A 21748-nucleotide genomic window follows, 5' to 3' on the forward strand; every position below is an offset into this window, starting at 1 on the left:
TATGTGTTACTATGTACATATTATTTGGTTGTTTTTGTGCCCGACATGCTTTTAAGCTCGCTTTGTTGCAAGTGCCTGCTGGTTATTGGGAAATTTGGTTTTTTTCGCATGTTGCAACACAAAAACAAAGCTATGCATTAGCGCACATGACGCAGGCCGAGTGCGTGTGCGCGTGTAGCGCATTTATACCGCTGCTAATTAGTGAATATGGAATTCTGACCTAAGCCTTGTAGAGTATTCGACATTCCACGCCCGCAACACATTTCATTACGCTGTGCAACCAGCCGTGCAATTAGGTGCGCATACATCGGCTCAGTTGCTACAAATTTCACCACACAAATTTCACTTACATTTTGAAATGTTCAATAATTATCGTCCATTTTGTAGGCATTCTGTGGATTATTGAATTGCATTCAAAATAAATGCTTTGGTTTTGGGCGAATTTGCGAAAGGCTCCTAGGAAAGCTGTTCACGCTCCATATGCGCTGGTGTGAGTGACATTTATGATTCGATTGAGATTGGAAATTATTTTCGATTATTGAAATAAAAACCAATTCGGAAATCCACATGAGGATTGTGCCAAATGATCTGTAATTTATGAAATCTCAAATAAATTTCATGGCCGGATATCAATTAAGCCAAGCGAGATGAAGGCAGTAATCGCCCACAATGCTTTGGTGGAATGGAGCAAGATACTCATGATGTACACAGCAATGAACCAATATAATACTTTTCTCAAATAAAAACGCTTCCATACAAGAACTTGATTTTGATACATCAATTTGTATGGCAGCTATATGTTATAGCCGCCCGATCTGAACCACATTACGGAGCTTGTGGCGTTGCTTTCGACAATAACTCTGCAGAATTTCGTCAAGATACTATATTTCGTCGTTTGATTTTGATCGATCAGTTTGAATGACATTCCATACAAGGGCTTGAGGTTATTCGAACAGCTTTTATAGCATTTCCATGTTATATCGGTATGATATAAATGACTCCTACAAATGAACAGCTTCTTGGCGAGAAAACGATGTGTGAAAAATTTTAGATCAATATCTCAGACTGTGGTTCTGGTGAATATACAGGCATACCATTTCACACAAGATTTAGTTGATCTGTCAACCGGCCTTTACAAACAAAATAAAATTCTAATTTTAATTTGGCGCTGTGAAAGCCTATATACAATTATTCGGAATTTTAAAAGCATCGTGATAAACATAATATAACTTGTTCATTTTGGAGTAAATATCAATGAAATTAAGTTTTCAAAAAGCTATATGTTTTTATAACTGTAACAGTTTTAAATAATTTCTAATTTCATTACGGCGTTGAATAGATGCAAAATTCTTTTAGTTTCGGCAGTTGGTAAGAGTTTTTCTAAAAACGAGTTCGACGGCATATTTTATCTAATATCAAAGAAGCTTTCTCAAATAGCGATCATCTCTTGGTAGACATCAGCAAAACATAAAGTACGTTTCTATCATAATAAAGCTTCCCATTATTGAAATAAAAACCAATGCGGCAGTTCTACCGAAGTAGATTAAAACCTCCTCATTGTTCCGGTGACTACAAGTTTCAAAGATTTGACTGAAAGCTCTGTCCTAAGTATAAATACATTCGTCTGAAAATCTCAGAATATTTAGCTTAAAGGTACAAAAGCTTTCATTAAATGGGTTTCAGCTAGAAAAGCTTTCATAAAAAATAATTTTTGACTTCATTAATTTAATCGACACAGCCAACAAAGCGAATCATCTAAGCTTTTGAGCCTTTATGCAAACGACAAATACATAACTTGTAAAAAAATTGATTATTTTTATTTTTAAGCTTCGAAGCAGCTACGTCTCTCTGCCGCAAATAACAAGCGGTCTCTTTGATATAACGAAAAACCTTCGTAATCATAACGCAATGGAATGAAATGGAAATTTTGTTGTTGGAGTTTTGGTCAGTTATAACCGAGCCAAGACTCTATACAAAACGTAGCAAACAAAACCCAACCGATAAAAGCTAATTGTGTACCAATTATTCATACCTACGTAACAGTAAGTGCATTTGAGGAAACTCATAAAGCCATTAGCGACTAATGAATAGAGAAGTGTTGCTCATACGCTCTGTACGACCAGCCAAATTTATATACAGACATCAGTGAGTGCCTGCGTTTATGCTCTACATACAAACTTTTCAAATTTAATGATAAATTTATGTATAAAGGTGGGCCACAATGTGTAAGTAGATGAGTATTCACATTTATAAACAACTACATCTAAGTGTTCATGGAGCATATATCAAAAAGGCTTGCATATAACAACTAAGTAACATTTTCTGAATTACAAAAACAGATAATTCCAGTTTTTTATTGTTTGTGAAGCTCTTCATTGTAAATGTAGCAAAAATGTCCATAAATAGGAATATATGCACACATTTGTGTGTTGATATGCCTGGATTACGTACCCGTTATGGCTATACAACAACAATTACACCAAATATTACATATATTGAACGTACCTTGGGGTCGAGCTTGTTGATACTGTTGTGACGCTCATTCAGTTATACCCTTGGTATTTCATGTTCGGCCCACTGCTACAATAAGTTTGTGCTGTTGTTGTTGTTGCTATTAGCTTGAGCAATATTCATTATGATATTAGCAGTAGCCTTGTTTTTCCGCCAGCATGCTGTTGTTTTTATTGCTTACCCCCAGCCACTAGTTTCTGTGTATGAGTGAGTAGCTACACGCTACAACAACTACAAGAGCAAACACACAAGCAAATATTTACAACTAGCTGCCTTATGGCCAACAAAAAAGGTCAAACATTGGACACAGTTCCGTTAGTTGGCCAGCACGCTTAACAATCTCTTTCCGAAACTTTATTATACACAAATTTTACTAATGGCAATTTCGGTTTACGGTCCAATAAAGGAAAATTTAATTAAAATATTTGGCCTAAGCGCATAATAATGGGAGTCATTGCTTTCAACACACTGTGTCGAGAGTACACTCGTAACTGCAAGTGTTGAGCGAGAAATATTTCATTATTTTTACTTGGGCAATAAATCGCATATTTTCAGCAAAAACCACAAGCAAACACACACTGGCACACGTCCTTTATTGCGAGGCATATCAATAAAATATTTGTTTGTGGTGTAAAATAGTTTGTTGTTAATTTGTCGACGTTATTTTTAAGGGTTCGTATTGGTGCAGGCAATGGCCAAATTAAACTATTTCTCCATAAGCTTAAGAAATAAATAAAGTAAGATATTTTAAGAGAGTGGGGAGGAACCTTTTGTAATTTGTGCTTAAAGTTGTTTGAAATTTGAGAAATAGTGCCCGCGGGGCAAGTAAAATTATTTGATAATATTTATGTTTTCCTTAAGCGAGGTATCAAAAGCTAGTTAACTACTAAGAAATAATATCCAATTAATTCTAATTTGGGTCTGAAAAGGACGAATGCAATAAAAGTTATTAAAGGTTGTAAAACAAAATACTCAAATGAAATTAAGCAAAAAATTTTTATTTTCATATTTATTGGAAATCTGGTTATTCATAAGATGCAAAAACCAAGAAAGGAAGGGCTAAGTTTGTGTGCAACCAAACATTTTATACTCTTGCAACTTGCAAGAATCAAAGCCAGGGAAATACCTTAAGGTGCAATTATATATCTATATATTTTTGTATGGAGTAAAGTCAGCTGAATGTTAGCAAATCCTGATATTAGTTATATGGAGCCTAAGACAAGTTTTCGCCCAAATTTAGACATTTTATCCACAAAGATACACTGTTTTGAGTATAACACGCTATCTAATAATGGAATAAAACCTGTGTAATTATATTCTAAAGGTGTGAGCGAAAATTCTTACTTACTGTACAAATTTGAATTCGTCCTGGATCAATTGATTGATTCGTTTTTATGACAGCTCATTCTGACCAGAGATACATGTATTCGGAGGTTTGTCGTTGTATTAGGAGCTTCAAATAATTTGAATGGAATTTATTATTTACAGTAACTTAAAATATTCTTCTTGACCAAAATATGGAATGAATTCGCGAAGACTTTTGTGCGATTATTTTTTACAACTTTCGACGTGGTAGCTCATAGATTAACTTACTTCAGTTTTCGACGATGAAGTTCCATCAACGACTAATGTTTATCGATGGAATGGTAACTTCAATCGAGGTCGTAGATCATACCAAGACGAATTTCGTGTAGATAGTTCAAAATTAGTCGTTGTTCCGAAAACTATTGATTATGTGCGCAAACTGATATTGCAAGATTGCCATGTGACCTATCGTGAGATTGAGACAATTGTGAGCATTAGTGGGATTAGCGTATACATTTAATATTGCATTATCACTTGACTGTAAAAGAAATTTGTTAGCGTTGGATCCCACACAATTTGTCAATCGCTCAAAAAAAGGCTCGTGTCGATTAGTCGAGAAAAATGTTAACAAAATACGATAGCGGTGCTGCGAAACACGTCGATGAAATCGCTACAGGTGATGAATCGTGGATTTACGCGTATGAGACTCAAAGTAAACAGCAGTCGACTATATGGGTGTTTCAAGATGAGTTGAATCCAACAAAAGTGGTTCGCACACGAAGCACTTCCAAGCAAATGGTTGCCGGTTTTTTTTGGAAAAACTAGGACAACATAGAACAGTGGTATACAAGATGTATTCCAAATTAAGCAGGACTTTTTGAATCTAGCGCCCCCTGGTGACGCCATCTATATGTTGACTGATGCGTTAGAATCTACTATCTTTATCGATTGTCCAGTAAGAATTTCATGACATTTCATAGATTGGAAATGAAGTTATTGCGTTTTAATTGTCAGTATGTTTGTGTTATCGGTGCGAAAATGAGCTTCGAACAAAGAGCCAACATTAAATTTTGTTTTAAAATTGGTAAAACTTTTACCGAAACGTTTCAATTGATGAAACAAGTTAATGGCGATGATTGCCTATCCCGTAGCAGAGTGCACGAGTGGTTTCAACGTCTTCAAAGTGGTCGTGAGGACATAAATGACGATCAACATGTGGGCCAATCAAAATCCGTGATCTGTGCGTGAATTCATCAACAATCAGCCGAAATCATCACTGAAATTCATGGAAATTGAATTGAACATGCTTTTGCGACATGCAAAAAGCTGTATTGAAGCAGAAGGAGACTATTTTGAATAAAATAAATTAATTTTGCCGAAAAAACCCATTTGTTCTGTTTTTTTTAAGTCCTGTTTACTTTGGAACGCACCTTGTTCAACCATTTGTTTGCCAGTAGTCTTTCAAGAAATCTTGAGAATCAACCGCCGAAGACGGACCGCTCTTCACTTCGACAATGCCAGCCATCACATATGTACTGAAACAACTGAATTTTTGAGTACTGAAAACATCGATTTGATAAGTCATCCTCCGTATAGTACTTACTTAGACCGGATGACTTCTTTTCTTTTCCGTACGAAAAAAATAAAATAAAAGTCAACGTTTTTCGACAACTTAAGAGGCGGTTGATGCGTTAAAAAGGGTGTTTTGAAGATATCTCAAAGAGAATGGCAAAAGTTCTAAGAGAATTGATAATTAAAATTTGTTTTTGTTTTCGAATACCAAAATACGAAAGGCAACCAACGTACACATATAGCATGTCGGCTGAAAATGAGCCGTTAATATTATTAAGTCTTGTTGTAACGACAAAATAAATTTTATTTCGTTCGGATCACAGTCACCAAATTATGGTGCAATTCATAGAAATATATACTATATAATTATAAGAAATTTTCAGTTTTACAAAATTGAGCTCTAAATATAAATTCGTTAGAAATTTCCTCTTAAACACATCGAAACTTTGCAGAAATTGCACTTTCCATTATTTGAAAAAATTCAGCAACTTTCATACTTAATTAGTTAATTGCATTTTAGATGTAAAAATTAATTAAAATACTGCATCAATTTGCTATAAATTCTACAGAGTTTCATGTAATGCTCTTCCAACGCACGGCCTTTAATTACAGAGAAAAATCAAAAGTGCCCTTGACAAGTTTCAACCACGATATGCAGCGAACGATTGGAACTCACACTCTCGCACATACGAGTATATACGTATAACCGTTAAATATATACGAGTATATAAGTAAAAGTCATTATTTTATAACAAAATTTATTAAATTTAATTCAAAATGCAAATTAGTCACTGAAGAGTACTTAGGTTGTGCAACCGCCAGTGACAAGCGAGTGCACGCCCACATCCCCTCTTTCAAACAAGTGCGCATACTTATTTGTCCTGCTGTTGAGGCTGACGACAAACGACGTAGCATATTATTGAGCCATTAAAGGCCATCAAAACAAGCAACGCCACCGACAAACGGACAGACACCCAGGCAAAAAGATAGGCAGGCAGGGCAGCCACAACATGCCAGAGGAGCGAGTAATTATGGTGTTGGATGCAGACAAACACACCCACAGCAATACTTGCAAATATGCCCTCAACAAAGCACATTAGTATTTTTGCCAACACTTCGCTTCACTGTAATGTAAAATGCTCAATTTTCAATTTAGTTGCATGAGGTCGATTGCCGCATTAAAGGCGAGGGTTGCCATTCCCAGCGAATTGCAATATTGAATTACTGCAATGACATCGCTTGCAAGGGGTGTGCAGGCAATATGAATAAATTTAATGTAGCTATGCAAACATACAACGGCGCAGCACTCAAGCGGAGAGCAAACGTCCCTCTCTTCCTCTCTCTGTGCACCGCTCCCTGATGCGGCTGTGGTTGTGCAGAGGTGACCGCGGCGCTTTGAGTACCACAAGTAGTTTTTGAACAATTTTGAAAGCAATTTTTCCCCACTCGCGCCGTTATAATATGTATTTATTTTTTTTTTCAAATATTGTGCATATTTTTTATATTTAGCATAATAGTCGAGTGTGCCTTCTGAAGTGTCGGAGGCAATTGCTCTTAAGTAGCAGTTTTTTCCTTTTCATTAAATTTTTCATTAATTTAAATAATTCGAAACTAATTGCGCTGATTTAGCTAATTAAGTGCCTTTCAAATTGCAAACATAATTTAGTTGATTGATACTCAATGTTTGTGGAATTTGTGAGTTCGGAGCAAAATTAGAATTTATTAATTATCATATGAACTGATGATATTTATTATTAAGTCTCTGTTAACACTGTATATTAAATAAATTAAGAGAATTTTTGCATATAAGCTTGATTGGTGTAAAACTATTATTATCCATATGAATATGTGTGTATTAAAGGAGTTATATCTTCAAACATTTTATTAATTGAATTCTATTTCAATTGCATTTTTACAGCCCCGCATCACCGCTGTACTGGGCATACACGACACTTGCGGTGTTCACAATTTACATGGCATGCCAGCCATCCTCTCAGCGATTGCCTCAGCGATATTTGCCTGTTTGGTCACAAAGGAAAAATACAAGTCCGAATTGGGTCAAATCTTCCCAGCTATGGCTGCAGCACCGGAGAATAGCAACTCAACAATTATACTTGGTGTAAGTAATTGTGGATACATAGTAAAAAAGAACAAGGTTAATACACTTCAAGTACAAAAAGCTTCTTTCAAGAACTTGCTTTCGATCTGTCAAATTGTATGCCAGCTATATGTTGGGAGAGTGCAGTGTTGTCTATACTTATGGTTTCGTCGTACACGTTCCGATCTTTCAGTATGTATGGCAGCTATATGTTAAAGCGGTCCGACATCGGTATGAAGTATTTATTATGAAATATCTTGGGTTTTCCGAGAGTGCTGTGGTAAGGTAAAGAAATTAGAAATGACTTAAAATGTTAGGCGCATTCGTATATCTGAAGATGTATTTGGCTAACTGTTGAGGCGAAGATGTCTTCAGCACATAATATACGGTTTTTCTAATCATATAGTATCCTGATAATGATTTTCATGTTATTACTGAATATTGCAACAACAAGGAGATACAACATATTATAATATTCTCAAATCTCAAATTCGCTTCAAAATTCACACAGAGGTTGTTTAGGCATTAGCAAAATGTAAAATTGTCGTAAACAAATATAAATCGGCCAATATGTAAGTTATCTTAATAAAATTGAGAGAGCGTGTTTTTCTAATAACGGTGCATATTTGTACTTCTTCTTCTTCTTAATTGGCGTAGACACCGCTTACGCGATTATAGCCAAGTTAACAACAGCGCGCCAGTCGTTTCTTTTTTTCGCTACGTGGTGCCAATTGGATATTCCAAGCGAAGCCAAGTCCTTCTCCACTTGGTCCTTCCAACGGAGTGGAGGTCTTCCTCTTCCTCTGCTTCCTCCCGCGTGTACTGCGTCGAATACTTTCAGAGCTGGAGTGTTTCCGTCCATTTGGACAACATGACCTAGCCAGCGTAGCCGCTGTCTTTTAATTCGCTGAACTATGTCAATGTCGTCGTATATCTCGCACAGCTCATCGTTTCATAGAATGCGATATTCGCCGTGGCCAATGCACAAAGGACCATAAATCTTTCGCAGAACTTTTCTCTCGAAGACTCGTAACATCGACTCATCGGTTGCTGTCATCGTCCAAGCCTCTGCACCATATAGCAGGACGGGAATTATGAGTGAATTATAGAGTTTGGGTTTTGTTCGTCGAGGGAGGACTTTATTTCTCAATTGCCTGCTCAGTCCGAAGTAGCACCTGTTGGCAAGAGTTATCCTGCGTTGGATTTCCAGGCTGACATTGTTGGTGGTGTTAATACTGGTTCCTTAATAGACGAAATTATCTACAACTTCGAAGTTATGACTGTCAACAGTGACGTGAGAGCCAAGTCGCGAGTGCGACGACTGTTTGTTTGATGACAGGCGATATTTCGTCTCGCCCTCGTTCACTGCCAGACATCGCGGCATAAAGGCAGCTCCTTTTCGTGCTGTCGAAAGCAGCTTTAAAATCGACGAAGAGATGGTGCGTGTCGATTCTCCTTTCACGGGCCTTTTCCAAGACTTGGCGCATGGTGAATATCTGGTCGGTTGTTGATTTTCCAGGTCTAAAGCCACACTGATAAGGTCCAATCAGTTTGTTGACGGTGGGCTTTATTCTTTCACACAATACGCTCGATAGAACCTTATATGCGATGTTGAGGAGGCTAAATTATATTTGTACTTAGAATGAATAAAATCGGGTAAAAACTTGCTCTAGACCCTATATAAGTAGCAAGTCTTACGTAGCTGAAGGTATTCTCTAGTTTTAATCCTTGCAAGTTACATGAGTATGAAATGCTCGGTTATAGTTATAGTTAGTATTTTCTTACTTGTTTCATTTTAGGTTTTTTCATTTTTATTTTTATTTTATTTTAAGCTGAGAAGCTGATACCAGCGCATCAGTTTGGCTTTCGAAAAAATCACTCCACTATTGACCAAGTACATAGAATAACTCGAGTCATTGAAAATGCATTCGAAGACAAAAAAGTTTGCTCGGCCGTTTTTCTCGATGTGTCTAAAGCCTTTGATAAAGTTTGCCATGGCGGGCTCCTAAACAAAATTTAAATGCTTTTACCAAAAAAATATTACAATATTTTAAAATCATACCTTTCGGACCGTTATTTTCGAATTAAACATGGAGATATGTACTCTGATTTAAAGGAAATAAAGGCTGGTGTTCCTCAGGGTAGTGTGTTAGGACCCATTCTTTACCTACTCTTTACGTGCGATCTACCACATGACGACAATTGTATTACAGCAACATTTGCAGATGATACTGCGGTTCTGTCTGTCGGCAAAACACAAACTGCATCAATTGCAAGATTGCAGGAACATTTAAACAAAATATTTGAATGGACAGCTAAATGGCGAATAAAATTAAACGAGACTAAATCAGTACACATTGATTTCACATACAACAATACTACATATATGCCTCTGTACTTAAACGGTGTGCAAATACCATATCATAATACCGCGAAATACCTAGGCATGACCCTGGACACAAAACTTAGATGGAGTGCACATGTCAAAAAGAAAAAAGAAGAATTAGAAATAAAATTCAGAAACTTGTATTGGCTATTGGGTAGAAACTCTGCATTATCCACATATAACAAAATTCTAGTCTACAAGCAGGTGTTCAGACCAGTTTGGACTTATGGGATACAACTTTGGGGCTGCTCAAGCCCTAGCATTGTTGCACAAATCCAGCGATTTCAAAACAAAGTTTTAAGATGCGCCGTCAATGCGCCTTGGTATGTTTGCAGTCACGATCTTGAACGCGATCTCGGAATTGACTCAGTTGCTGCATCAATTAAAAAATGTGCAAAGTCTCATATGGAAAGACTTTCTGACCATGTGAACACTGAAGCCAGGGCTCTTGTCACTCGAAGTGAATGGAAAGAAAGGCTTAAGCGCAAAAAACCATATCACCTTATACAGTAACCAGATTCTCTGCAATTTATACGCAGAGCACCATTAATTATTTTGTATTATACATTAAGCAAAACAAATTGTTCGTTAGTTTATTTTATGTTAACTAGTTACAATGGCATTGAAATAAAAAAAAAAAATTTATTTTAATGAAGTTTTCGTTCAATTTTGTCACAATTATTTTTCCAAATTTCTATTTCCGCCAAAAAAGATACTTCTAAAATTGTTATTTATCACATGAGGAACCTCTGCATAAATTTGAATATGCTTCAAGCGAGGGGTGACGTAATCGGTTGGAGTTAAATAGGTAAATAGGTCATAGGTTCTTCCTTTCCTATGATACGCTATAGCTGATAGAGATCTTTGTTTCTGCGCGTATTCAATAGAAGTAAAAAACCTTCATAACCTTCAATAATAATATAATTAAAGATTTTAGTAAACAAATGTGTATCTTATGTTTGCAGGGTTATGAACGTACGGCAACCGCTCAAGCTGGTTTTCAACTTTGCGCCATTGCAGTCACCTTACTGGTGGCCATTGTCGGTGGCATCATAACAGGTACTGGAAGAAGCCTTCTTAAGCATACTGTAATATTCATGCTATTCCTCTCTTCTAGGTGCTATCCTTAAATACACGGGCATGCGCAAATTGCAGAAGGACGAACATCATCAGGACGAGCTACACTGGGAGGTGCCAGATCATAAAGAAGACTAGTAAAGGCCCAAAACATAAATAAATTATGTTACATTTCCATTTTTTACATGGAAAATTTAGAACACTTCATTTGTAGCGTCTTAAGTTTTTTTTTTTTTTATAAATAATATGATAGCAGCCAAAGTGCTGTTACTTTGTGGAGTCCCAACACAATCTAATTGTAATCATATAAGTATAATCAATTTGAATTATTTTAGTTGTTGTTTGTTAGATTATTGATGTCATCACTGTTTAGTTTAGTTTATGTAGAGCAACGTCGAATACTATGTTTTATGCCACACTTAATAAACACGAGCAATTTCGAAGCAAATATTAAATGTATTTTTTTTGCTACTTGAAAGTAATTGCCTTGGTAATTTCAAATATTTATATTTTTCGCTTTTCTTATTTCGTCTCATTAGCTGAAACTTTTAATCAACATATTGCTCACATGCCTTTATATATATTTTTATTCACAAGTGTGTGTGTGTGTGTTACGATAATGTCGCTGCACTTTTCAAGAATTTCTCCGCCATCTATGCATGTTCTTACAATTTTTCTTTTTTTTTTATTTATTTTCAATTTTTTAATTTCCTCTCTTACTTTTCACTGACTGCTGCGATGCCTTGTGCCAATTTGCTATAATTTTCGTGGAATTTGTATAAAGTTTCGACAAACTTTCACGCCTTTTGGACGCCGGCAGAGTGTCAGCAGTACGTTGGCGCCCAATTATGTTGCGCCACTGGAATGTCATTGTGCCCGAGAATAATGTGTACTACCGCGGTGTTTACAAATGAAGCTTTCGCTCGTACATAGCGAAATACATACATATATATATATAGATAGATATATACTACGTGTAAATATATAACATATGCATCTATACATGCATATGAGTTTATTTTTCAAATGTCAAAAATCACAGACAAATGTGAACTTTCCGCACCGTGAATATGCGTAAAATGTACATTAATACAAACAAATTGCAACAACCCGCAGCAACAATAATAGCATAGTAATGCAAAAGCTGTATGAAAGCAAAGTGGCAATAATAAAATTTCGCATTATTTCATTAAAAAGTTTCTTGCGTATTTTTCCCCCACTAAACATTCGTTAGGAAAGTCATTGCAGTTATATAATATTCACACGTACATACATATGTATATACATAAATGCAAACATAAAAGTAGTGTTAGCAAATATTTTTGTACAAAAATAACCTTCGTTGTAAGCGCCGTCTGATGCTAAATGCTGTGAACTCACTGGCCGACAATATGGAGTTACATACATATCTCAAGTTATCAGAACAGCAGCGGATTTTCTAACTTTACTCTTAAAATTTAAAACATCATGGCTCTTCCTTATGTAAGTACAACTATATGTGGAATGTGAGTAACGTTGAAGACTTATAAAAGAACACTTTTCCAGGTCAAGTTTGCTTTGCAGATGTTAGTAAAAATAAGATGAGTGGAATAATAATAATAATAAGAGGAATCGAAAACAAATCCACAATATTTTAAATTCTTATCCATCTCATGCTACTCAATTACTACTCACGAAACTAGAACTGATTAAGTGAGCTGAGCACTGTGCCCCCAAATACAGAAATCTAGTGAAACCCAGAAAATGAGGTTGCAACTGAGAGTATAAGAATCTTCGGATGAAAAGATATTGTTGTAGGCGTTTGCCTAAAAAAGTAATATAAAATCCAAAATTTTTGCATTAAAAAATTCGCAAACCTGTCTGTGAGTGATCGCGCTTGAATGGCGGATACCTCTTGCAGAACCAGATTTCAATCCAGCTATGTACGGACAGCGAAAAAGCTTAAACAGTGATCGCCACTTTACAGGCAATGGAAAACCCCCGAGTGGCTTTCTTCCTTGAAAGAGATATTTTAAAAAATCAATCAGCTTCGTTTGATGGCGGCTCTAATCCGTAAGTATCAGCTAATGTTCAATCGCCAATCTGCCTTTATTTGTTTGACATGTTATCTCAAAACATAATCTAAGGTTAGAAATTAATTAGTTTTTAGTGGTAATTTTCGCTTTTAATTGCATTGTTTTTGTTTAAATGCTAATTGGAATATCAATAAACTTAATAATTTCTTTAACAAGTTTTTACTAATTAACAGCACACGTAAAAAAAATTACCAAAACTGTTCTGATATTTTCACACCAAGACGCTAATCTTCATAACTCAATTTTCAAACTCTCTGTCGTGATGACACGCCTTCATTTAAGAGATGCAATGAGTTTTGTTTACATTAGGGTTATCTTTCAAATACGAAACTATCATAAAACCACTGAAAAAATATGTCGCGATAAAGTCTAATGAATTTGGATCAACTTAAGCCACTTTTCTTGAAAATAACCTTCTCTTAAACATTGCATGCGGAATGTGCAACGCGTCTTATTGCAGTTTTAATTCATATCCTTCAATTCGGTCGAAAAAAGTGTGCCTCTTATTGATAATGACATCGCTATCTCAAATTACATTGGCCCTTGAACTCATAATCGCTTCGAAGTGTAACATGCAGGCGATGCATTCGCCCAGGTAAGACTTCTGGATGGTTTTTCGAAAATATAGTTAGATATTTCTGGTTAATATAGTCCGTTAGTTTAAAAAAATTATCAATCGCGCAAAAATATTTCAATTTTTATTAAATTATTTAGTACTTAATACAAATAAATTTTAATTGAAAGGAAATGAAAGGCCTTGAGTGCCTGTAAAAGGCGAATATTGTCACATATACATACTATATGCATATGCATATCTTTTGATCAAAATTAATGTTTATTTGCTTTCAAAAACGTGTTTAAATAAATGGCATTGCGGGAAAATGCCTTCCGACAATCTTCTCATAAATATCATATAGACGAGAGTGCCACTTGAAACTGCGCTAATTATTGACGTAAATTTAACTCCTGAAGAGCAAAGTGAAACAATAAATATTTATGTCTAATTGTACATTATTTATTATCATAATGGTGCTTCTAGTTACATAGTGTCTTTACACGAGCGATTGAATTACAGCACGCTTAACCATAGCACAAAAGAATGCGAACATACCAAAAAACAATTGAATAAAAGAATTAATTCACGTTTTGAGAATCTAGAATTTGATTGCATTAAAAAACTTCGCGAGAGACCAACGCTGATATAAAGCATGTGTATGCATATATGTGTGTAGAAATAATGTTAATAAATTGAGTAAATTGAATTCAAAGTAAATGACAATCATAAAAATTACTCAAAAGAGCGGCCAACTGAAGGCACAAAAGACTCTCGCTCGCACATTATTCAGAAGGGCCGTCTTTTGACACTCTGATCTTGAAATTTGGAGCAAGTAAAGCAGTAAGTACAGGTACATATGTATAAGAAACGTCCATACATTTAAATACATGTATTTTGAAGTGTCAAAAGATGAGCATAAATTGCAGACCCTTTTGGGGGGAAAACTATACGAGATTATCATTAAGTTGAAAAATAATTTTGCCCAAAAAGCGCTCACAATGAGAGAAACCATAAACCAAAAGTAAAGAAAGGAAAACTATCAGAAATTATTTAACTGGTATTACCGATTCTTATCTAAAAAGCTAAAAATGTTACTCGTAAAACCGACGAACCGGCTTATCAGTAGTTAAGAATTAAGTAAACCTATAGTTTCGACATCGGGAAGTTACTTTCCTGTGATAACGATTAGGGTGTACGAAGCTACCAATATAGAAAGCAAAAACTTTAATCTGTAAATCGAACTAGTTTTCTGAATAAATAGCACTTAGCTAAAAAAAAGGTTCATTACAAAAGTTATTGCTTGTTAAACTTGACAGTTGAAAGTAAAATCCAATGTTTTTAAAAACATAGAAACAACAGCTGACTCTACTGAAAATATCGAAATGGTTCCATATTCACTGTATTCTTCGGATCCGGCTTCCAGCGACTTTTTTCTGTTCCTCGATCATATGAGATGGTTCCTGAAAGGAAAATTGGTACTCATTTTAGGTGCTGTCATACCATAAATCCATACCCATAACAAAAATTTGATTAATTGGTATTTTCAAAAGCAAACACCAAAAGTTCTTCTTCGATTGTTTGCGATATTTTTTTTCAATCGAATTGATAACCTCCTCGCTGGCAAGCGCATTAGAACAATTGAGCAATAAAATACTCTTCAGTGAGCGTCGGTGCTTACTACAAACGCGCAGTGAGTGACTTTGTCTTTCTTAGTGAAATGAATACAACAAGCAAAAGTAAGTAAGAATAAATAAAAATATAAAAACAATGAGAAGCAAATACAAATATGTAAATGTCGTGGAGTGCACACCAGCTAAAGCATTCAGTTTGGCTGCACGAATGTTCATCAGTCGCTCACCATACTTGCCGATGGATAGCTAGACCGCTGACAGTAACGCTAGATGACGAAAACCATTTTTGCAAAAAAGCATAAAAAACCCGCAGCTAAAAATGTCACAGTGTGATTTTTATTTTAAACGCGTACGATAGCCGACAGAAAGCTTTTTCTACCTAACGACCTTACGTTGTGCGGCGGGTAGTGCTTCCCATATGCTTTGTACGCGAAGTTGCCTGAAGACGGCGCAGTGGTAGAGGCTAACGGTTAAAGCCGAAGCATATGACATACCAACAAGTACGACGCAAAACAGCTGAAGCGCTCACAGACACTGCGGCGTTAGCAAATTCTTTCCTAATTGTGTACAACCGTGTATTACTACCCTGCTGTATGTGTGTGTGCGTATGTGTGCACGCTGGCTTGCCATGCAATCATGTTGACACTAATGACCGCGACGGGTGTACCTGTTGGAGAAATGTTTTTCTATCTACCAGTTGATATCTAATGTACATTTTTTACTAAAGTGAGACCGTACACACAAACACACACATACACACGAAATCAGAGTGATTTCTGTGAGCAAACGTTCTATGATTTTTATGTATTTGTATATGTGTGACAGTTGCTTTATAAATCCACACTTTGTGGCGTCATCTATTCGACTGTGGCATGCAACACAGGTCATTAACGCATATCTAAGTGTAAAAAATCAGACGTCGGGAAGGCGGAATGGCGGTGTTGCGCGTGACACGAAGTGGCAAATAATAATGAGAAAATCATATCAAATAAATTGAAAGAAGTGTATGCAGAGGACAGTGATTTTCCCACAAATGCAAATTACGATAAACAAAATATAATAAAATATGAATATATGCAACACACGTGCAACATTTCGAACACCCAATGAAGCCCATATAAATCGAAAGTCTAATTCCAAAATAGTTTGTGAAAAAGTGTCTTCCAACGCCTACAACTAGACTATAACTAAGTAGCAACGACGGTTTCAAAATAAACAAGTTAGTTCGCATGCAAATTACAGTTAACAACAACAAACAATAATAACGCAGTACATATTACAAAATATTGCCGTTTATTATGCATACATATGCGCATGCATACAAATGTGTGAAGCGTTCATACAATCGGTTTGTCAATTATTTAGTCAGCTAGACGCGACGTCAAAATATAAGCGAAAAGTATGACAAGCGAAACGTCAATTAATGTCATGCAGCGGCATCTGCTGACAATCGAAAAGCTACGCAATCGTGTACGTCAAATGTTGAAATGTGTAATAAATTTGCATATTGAATTTTTGGTAATTGCACAAACAGTTATTTTATACATGTATATACGTACATGCATATGTTTAACCATATTATATCGATACTTCACTTTTTTTTTTAATTTTTGTATACAGCTCTTATATTATATAGTACCTACTAGATTTTGGGGAATTTTAAAAGAAATATCAAATTTTCTAGAAGCTTAGATGTCGAATAAACAAAATGGTGTCTATGATATCTATGCTCTGTATACTTTAACAGAAATCGCAGAATTATACTTCCAAAATCATTAAGATTTATATCCAGTTGTATTCTGAAACTTCACTTACATACTTCTCATCATCAAAAAAATTTCAGTAATAAAAATAAACTTGTCATATTCGGAGTGCAAACCATCTTACAGAGACGCACTACGATTTATTTTCCAATTTGAAATACTTACCTTCTGGTATTAAGCTGAGGTCTAAAATCAATCTTCTAAATGCTAAATCATCCCAATAAGAAGATACAATAGGCTAAATAAAACTAGAACAAGACATAGTTTTCCGAAAAACCTTTAGCTGACCATATCAAGAAATGGCAGTGTCGATAGGTCTCCTAGATCTGTGATTCGATACTATTCGAATGATAATGTTTGTTAGTAGGAGTCAAAGCCGGCTATGCAGGAAATTAGGTGGATTTTCATAAAATTCAGTTACGGTACTCATAATTCGTCGATGTCTATATGTTATCTGCAAAATTAATAGTAATTTTATGCCACGCGATAGGCGCCTGCACTTACGAAATAACTTTTTTATGTCAAATATTGTATATTTCGGACTTTGCATACCCTGAACAGGTTATACTTTAAAGTTTACCACGAAGTTTTGTAACACCCAGCAGAAAACGTCGGAGAATCTAGAGGATATGCATATGTATGTATATGTAAATGATGACCGCGACGAGCTGAGTCGATTTAGCTATGTCTATCTGACTATTTGTTTGACTGTACACATACGAACTAGTTCTTCATTTTTTAAGGTGTCGTATTATATATTCCACACTTCCTTTCTCTCAAAAATCTGCTCATATCAGAACGATATCGGACCACTATAGCTCATAGCTGTCATACAAACTGACGATAAAATCAATTTTCTGTATAGAACGAGATATCTTAACAAAATTTGGCGTAGATTGTTTTCTAAAGCAACGCTACAAAACCTTAAGAAATTTTCCAGATCGGATTAATCTAACATATAGCTGAAATACAAGCTGATCGATCAAAATCCAATTATTGTATGGAATCTTTAGTATTTGTGAAGGGGGTTACAGCTTCGGTGTAGTCGCTTTATTCCAACTAAGATCTCCGCTCTGCACCGCCGACTAGCGGTCACAAACTAAAAACACTCGGCTACTACGACCGCCTATTTGCTCATTCCAATTTATTTCTTCACTATTACATTACATTTTCATTATTTACTTACAATAACTGATTGTCAACGGTGATAAGTATGGATTTCATAATATTATTACAAAGTTACATTGTTAAAAGCTGGCTACAATAGTAATGAAAGTACTTTGCACTTCAAACTTGAGGAATTTTCAACAAAGCATTAGAATTGAGCGAGAAAATAGAACATTTTCCCTGTTGGGGTCTCACTCACACAACCCAAATCGCCTCGTGTCATTTGTGTATTTAACAATTAGAGCATTTACTCAATGTCAATAATACGGAGAGCGTCACTTAGTCGCATTATTCTATATGTAAATATATATATATATATAGATGTATATATATTGTATATGTATATGTACGTACACGTGCTATGTAAATAGAACGAAATTCACAGTTTTGCTCGGAAAGGCAAACAAACCAAGTGGCACCCACTTACTCAATGCAACATCAACAAATCACAAACAAACACCTTTATCTGCCACCTTAAACACTTTCGTAGTGTCTGTTTGTTACTATTTAACCTCAATCTCTGCTTAAGTACATATTTACGAACCTATGCATATAAACGAATACTAAGGTATGACAAACCGTTGAAAATTGTGTAGGGTGTCGTTTAAACTAGCTGTTGACAATACGTATATTACAAATGGTCACAGCAGTAGAATATGAGCACTTCTTAATTACTCGTATAAGCTATGCAAATAAGCAAAAAATACGGAATTTCTATATTTTCGATATTTCTGGTTTAGTATTTCCTCGGAAGGAGATCGTTCATAAAATTTAGAGTATGGTACTTTCAAAATGGGAGATTTAATGGAGTGATTTCTTCGGTAATCTTGATCCATAATCGTCTATCTGACAAGTTCTAGTCCAGAATTTCTTCACAAACTAATAATGAAAAACGCAAAAAATGTCAAAACTTCTCATCAAATTTCGGAAGCTTATTATCCGATATTATGTATAGACAATAAAATTTAGTGTCTCCTGTTTATGACCACTGTGATGAGCGTTGGTTTCTGCGGAATATGTTAAAATTTAGAGATATGTGATATTTATCTCAATGGACATATCTCTGAAACAAAAATTTAGACTATACGTATCTGTACTTTATTTTAGTAAGAATAGCTTTAATACTTTTAGTTTATAATTTTATCATATTTTTTATACTTAATTCCCTTCGCTCATTCACAGGTTCTGGAATCGAATGTCAACACAATGATGGACGAAGTGAAGAGCTTCAATGAGGAGCTGCTCGAAGTGCAGCGCTTAGATGCGCTCATCAGCGCCTTACGCGATTACAGCGGGCCTACAATATGTCACGAGTGGCCATATCCACTCATATTCAAAGGCACCATCGACGATGCAGATGTCGCACAAATTCTCAATGGCAGGAAGAAAGTGGACAAAAGTAACAATAACAATATAAATAAACGGAATATTAATTGCGAAGTGAGATGCAAATCTGCGATGAATTCTTCAACGAATCATCAGCTTAGTGATGAAGTAACTTAGCATTTAATTATGAGTGTAATTTTATGGTTTTTACGACTCAGGCTCTGACCACTAAGAGACAAACTGAAAGTATAAAAGTATTGAGACATATAAATGTATATCGTATCACTAATGAATATAAAATATATATAGATATATAGATATATATAAGTATGTACAAGCATAAAGAGTTATTAGTACAACCTTCTTTAAGGTATCATATCATGTCAAACATATGTTTGTAAAACGAAAGAATTCAATACTTTGAGTAGAGTAGTCTGTATATACCTACATATGTATTTTAAGATTAGCGATATCTACATTGTATCGTTAAGAATGTTAATGTAGTTGTGCCACTGAATGAAAATCTACGTAATCAGATTATTTTACTAGTAAATATAGACTCTGCGAATTTCGTGACGTCAATTTATTTTTGTTCAATACACTTGGTAAATTTTACTTGTTTAGGATAAGGCAAGGTGACAACTTATATGAGTCTCGGATTTTAAAAATAGTTCTTGACAATCGGTCCAAAACGGCTACCGATTTTTGAGAATTTTCACATTTCATGAGTACTGTGTGTGATTACATTGCCTCTGTCGTCTTTTTGAATATGTGTGAAGTAAGCGAGGATGTGATCTGGCTTTGTCCATTTCAAAACTGTGTTCAGAGTGTTTCAGAGGGGTAGTATAAGGTATGAATTTCATAAATCATCTGATAAAAGGGGGGTTCTCAAAAAATTGGTACCTGATCATGCCCTCAATTTCATCCCTCTTAGCAAAACTGAAACCAAACAAAGCTAGTAATCTAAAATAATGTCGCAATGTTTGGTTCTAAGGAAAAATTGAAAAAATAATTTTTCACGGAATGCCGACTGCTTAAAAAAAAAGACTGTACAACTTTTTAGTTGCTTCGAATTTTTAAAAAATAGTAAAAATTTCAATTTTGAGATATGGATGGCTTCAGACATAGACAAGGTCATAAAGAAACTAAAAAAAAATTTATGGTAAATCGGTCGAGCAGAACCTGAGAAATCGTGGATATCGTTTTTAAAAAGACAGTTTCGAGAAAAACGCGCTTTTCAGTTTCAGTAGAACCAGTTTGGACCGGGTCAGTAAAATACCTATATCTCCGAATATGATTTGAGTTTTGCGAAGACCTCTTGAGAACGTATTCCTAAATAAATGGAAAAAATATTAGACTTTTTTTAACTTCTAGACTGGAATACTCTAGTTATTTTATGTAATATTTACATTAAGGACTATGATTGATTTAGGTAACCTTTGAAACCTTATACGCTTGTTACTACTTCTTTTTCTTCTTCTTTATTGGCGTAAGCGGTTTCTACGCGAATATAGCCGAGTTAACAACAACGCGCCAGTCATTTCTTCTTTTCGCTACGTGGCGCCAATTGGATATTCCAAGCGAAGCCAGGTCCTTCTCCACCTGGTCCTTCAACGGAGTGGAGGTCTTCCTCTTGCTCTGCTTCCCTCGACGGGTACTGCGTCGAATACTTTCAGAGCTGGAGTGTTTTCGTCCATTCGGACAACATGACCTAGCCAGCATGGCCACTGTCTTTTAATTCGCTGAACTATGTCAATGGAGTCGTATAACTCATACAACTCATCGTTCCATCGAATGCGATATTCGCCGTGGCCAACGCGCAAACAACCACAAATCTTTCGCAGAATTTTTCTCTCGAAATTCGCAACGTCGACTCATCAGTTGTTGTCATCGTCCAAACCCCTGCAGGACGGGAATTATGAGTAAATCTTTCATTGGGGGCGCTTTTTACGTGGCGGGTCCCAAATCCAGCGCACAACCCTGTGAAGGGGCTGTTTCGCCTTCTCACTTTAGCTTGCCTTCAAACGGATGTTCTTAGACTACCCAGAGGATACTTGGTCAAAGACCGGAAGTCGTGAGCTGCTTGAGCCATATGTAAAAGAATCGTTTCTGGCCACTCTCAAGTGAATGGCGATAAGAGAACTTTCCTTATTTGCGTGAACTTCTACACATGACTCCATACGCTTGTTACTACTAATTTCCAAAATTTGAGCTACTCATAAGACCAGGGATAATGTATATCATTTTTCCCCAAGGTATCACAAATTGGACTCAAGTTGTC

At 35.6% G+C, this 21748-nt stretch overlaps 2 protein-coding genes and 1 long non-coding RNA gene across 4 annotated transcripts in view; all 3 read left to right on the plus strand.

The window, feature by feature from the left end:
• The window catches only part of LOC120776705 (ammonium transporter Rh type B-B), a 33821-nt gene extending 22424 nt beyond the window's left edge, over positions 1-11397 (plus strand). Inside the window, exons 6-8 of the mRNA XM_040107601.1 lie at positions 7307-7507; positions 10838-10931; positions 10990-11397. Coding sequence (XP_039963535.1) covers positions 7307-7507; positions 10838-10931; positions 10990-11087 — 393 coding nt within the window. The 3' untranslated portion in view covers positions 11088-11397. The remainder of the gene's footprint in view (positions 1-7306; positions 7508-10837; positions 10932-10989) is intronic.
• A 104-nt stretch (positions 11398-11501) lies between these two features.
• LOC120776708 lies at positions 11502-12755 on the plus strand. The gene is made up of 2 exons (XR_005705457.1): positions 11502-12431; positions 12495-12755. It is a non-coding gene; the product is annotated as an uncharacterized LOC120776708 (long non-coding RNA).
• Positions 12756-15426: 2671 nt separating this feature from the next.
• Positions 15427-20049, plus strand: LOC120776706. 2 transcript variants are annotated; one of them, XM_040107602.1, is made up of 3 exons: positions 15427-15711; positions 16037-16729; positions 19324-20049. In XM_040107602.1, exons 2-3 carry the CDS (start codon positions 16613-16615, stop codon positions 19642-19644), a joined length of 438 nt encoding a protein of 145 aa, XP_039963536.1. In that variant the 5' UTR covers positions 15427-15711; positions 16037-16612; the 3' UTR covers positions 19645-20049. The 2 variants fall into 2 exon arrangements, with proteins under 2 accessions (XP_039963536.1, XP_039963537.1); XM_040107603.1 differs by having other exon boundaries at positions 15427-16681.
• The last annotated feature ends 1699 nt before the right edge of the window (positions 20050-21748 follow it).

This window comes from Bactrocera tryoni, chromosome 5, assembly GCF_016617805.1.
Source record: "Bactrocera tryoni isolate S06 chromosome 5, CSIRO_BtryS06_freeze2, whole genome shotgun sequence".
NCBI lineage: Eukaryota > Metazoa > Arthropoda > Insecta > Diptera > Tephritidae > Bactrocera > Bactrocera tryoni.

What these genes read in the sequence shown, in the direction of transcription:
- LOC120776706 (XM_040107602.1), top strand. Translation starts at nt 16,613, where the DNA reads ATGACAAGCGAAACGTCAATTAATGTCATGCAGCGGCATCTGCTGACA. An exon ending in ATTTGCATATTGAATTTTTG is followed by an intron (nt 16,730 to 19,323) that starts GTAATTGCACAA and finishes GCTCATTCACAG; the next exon opens with GTTCTGGAATCGAATGTCAA.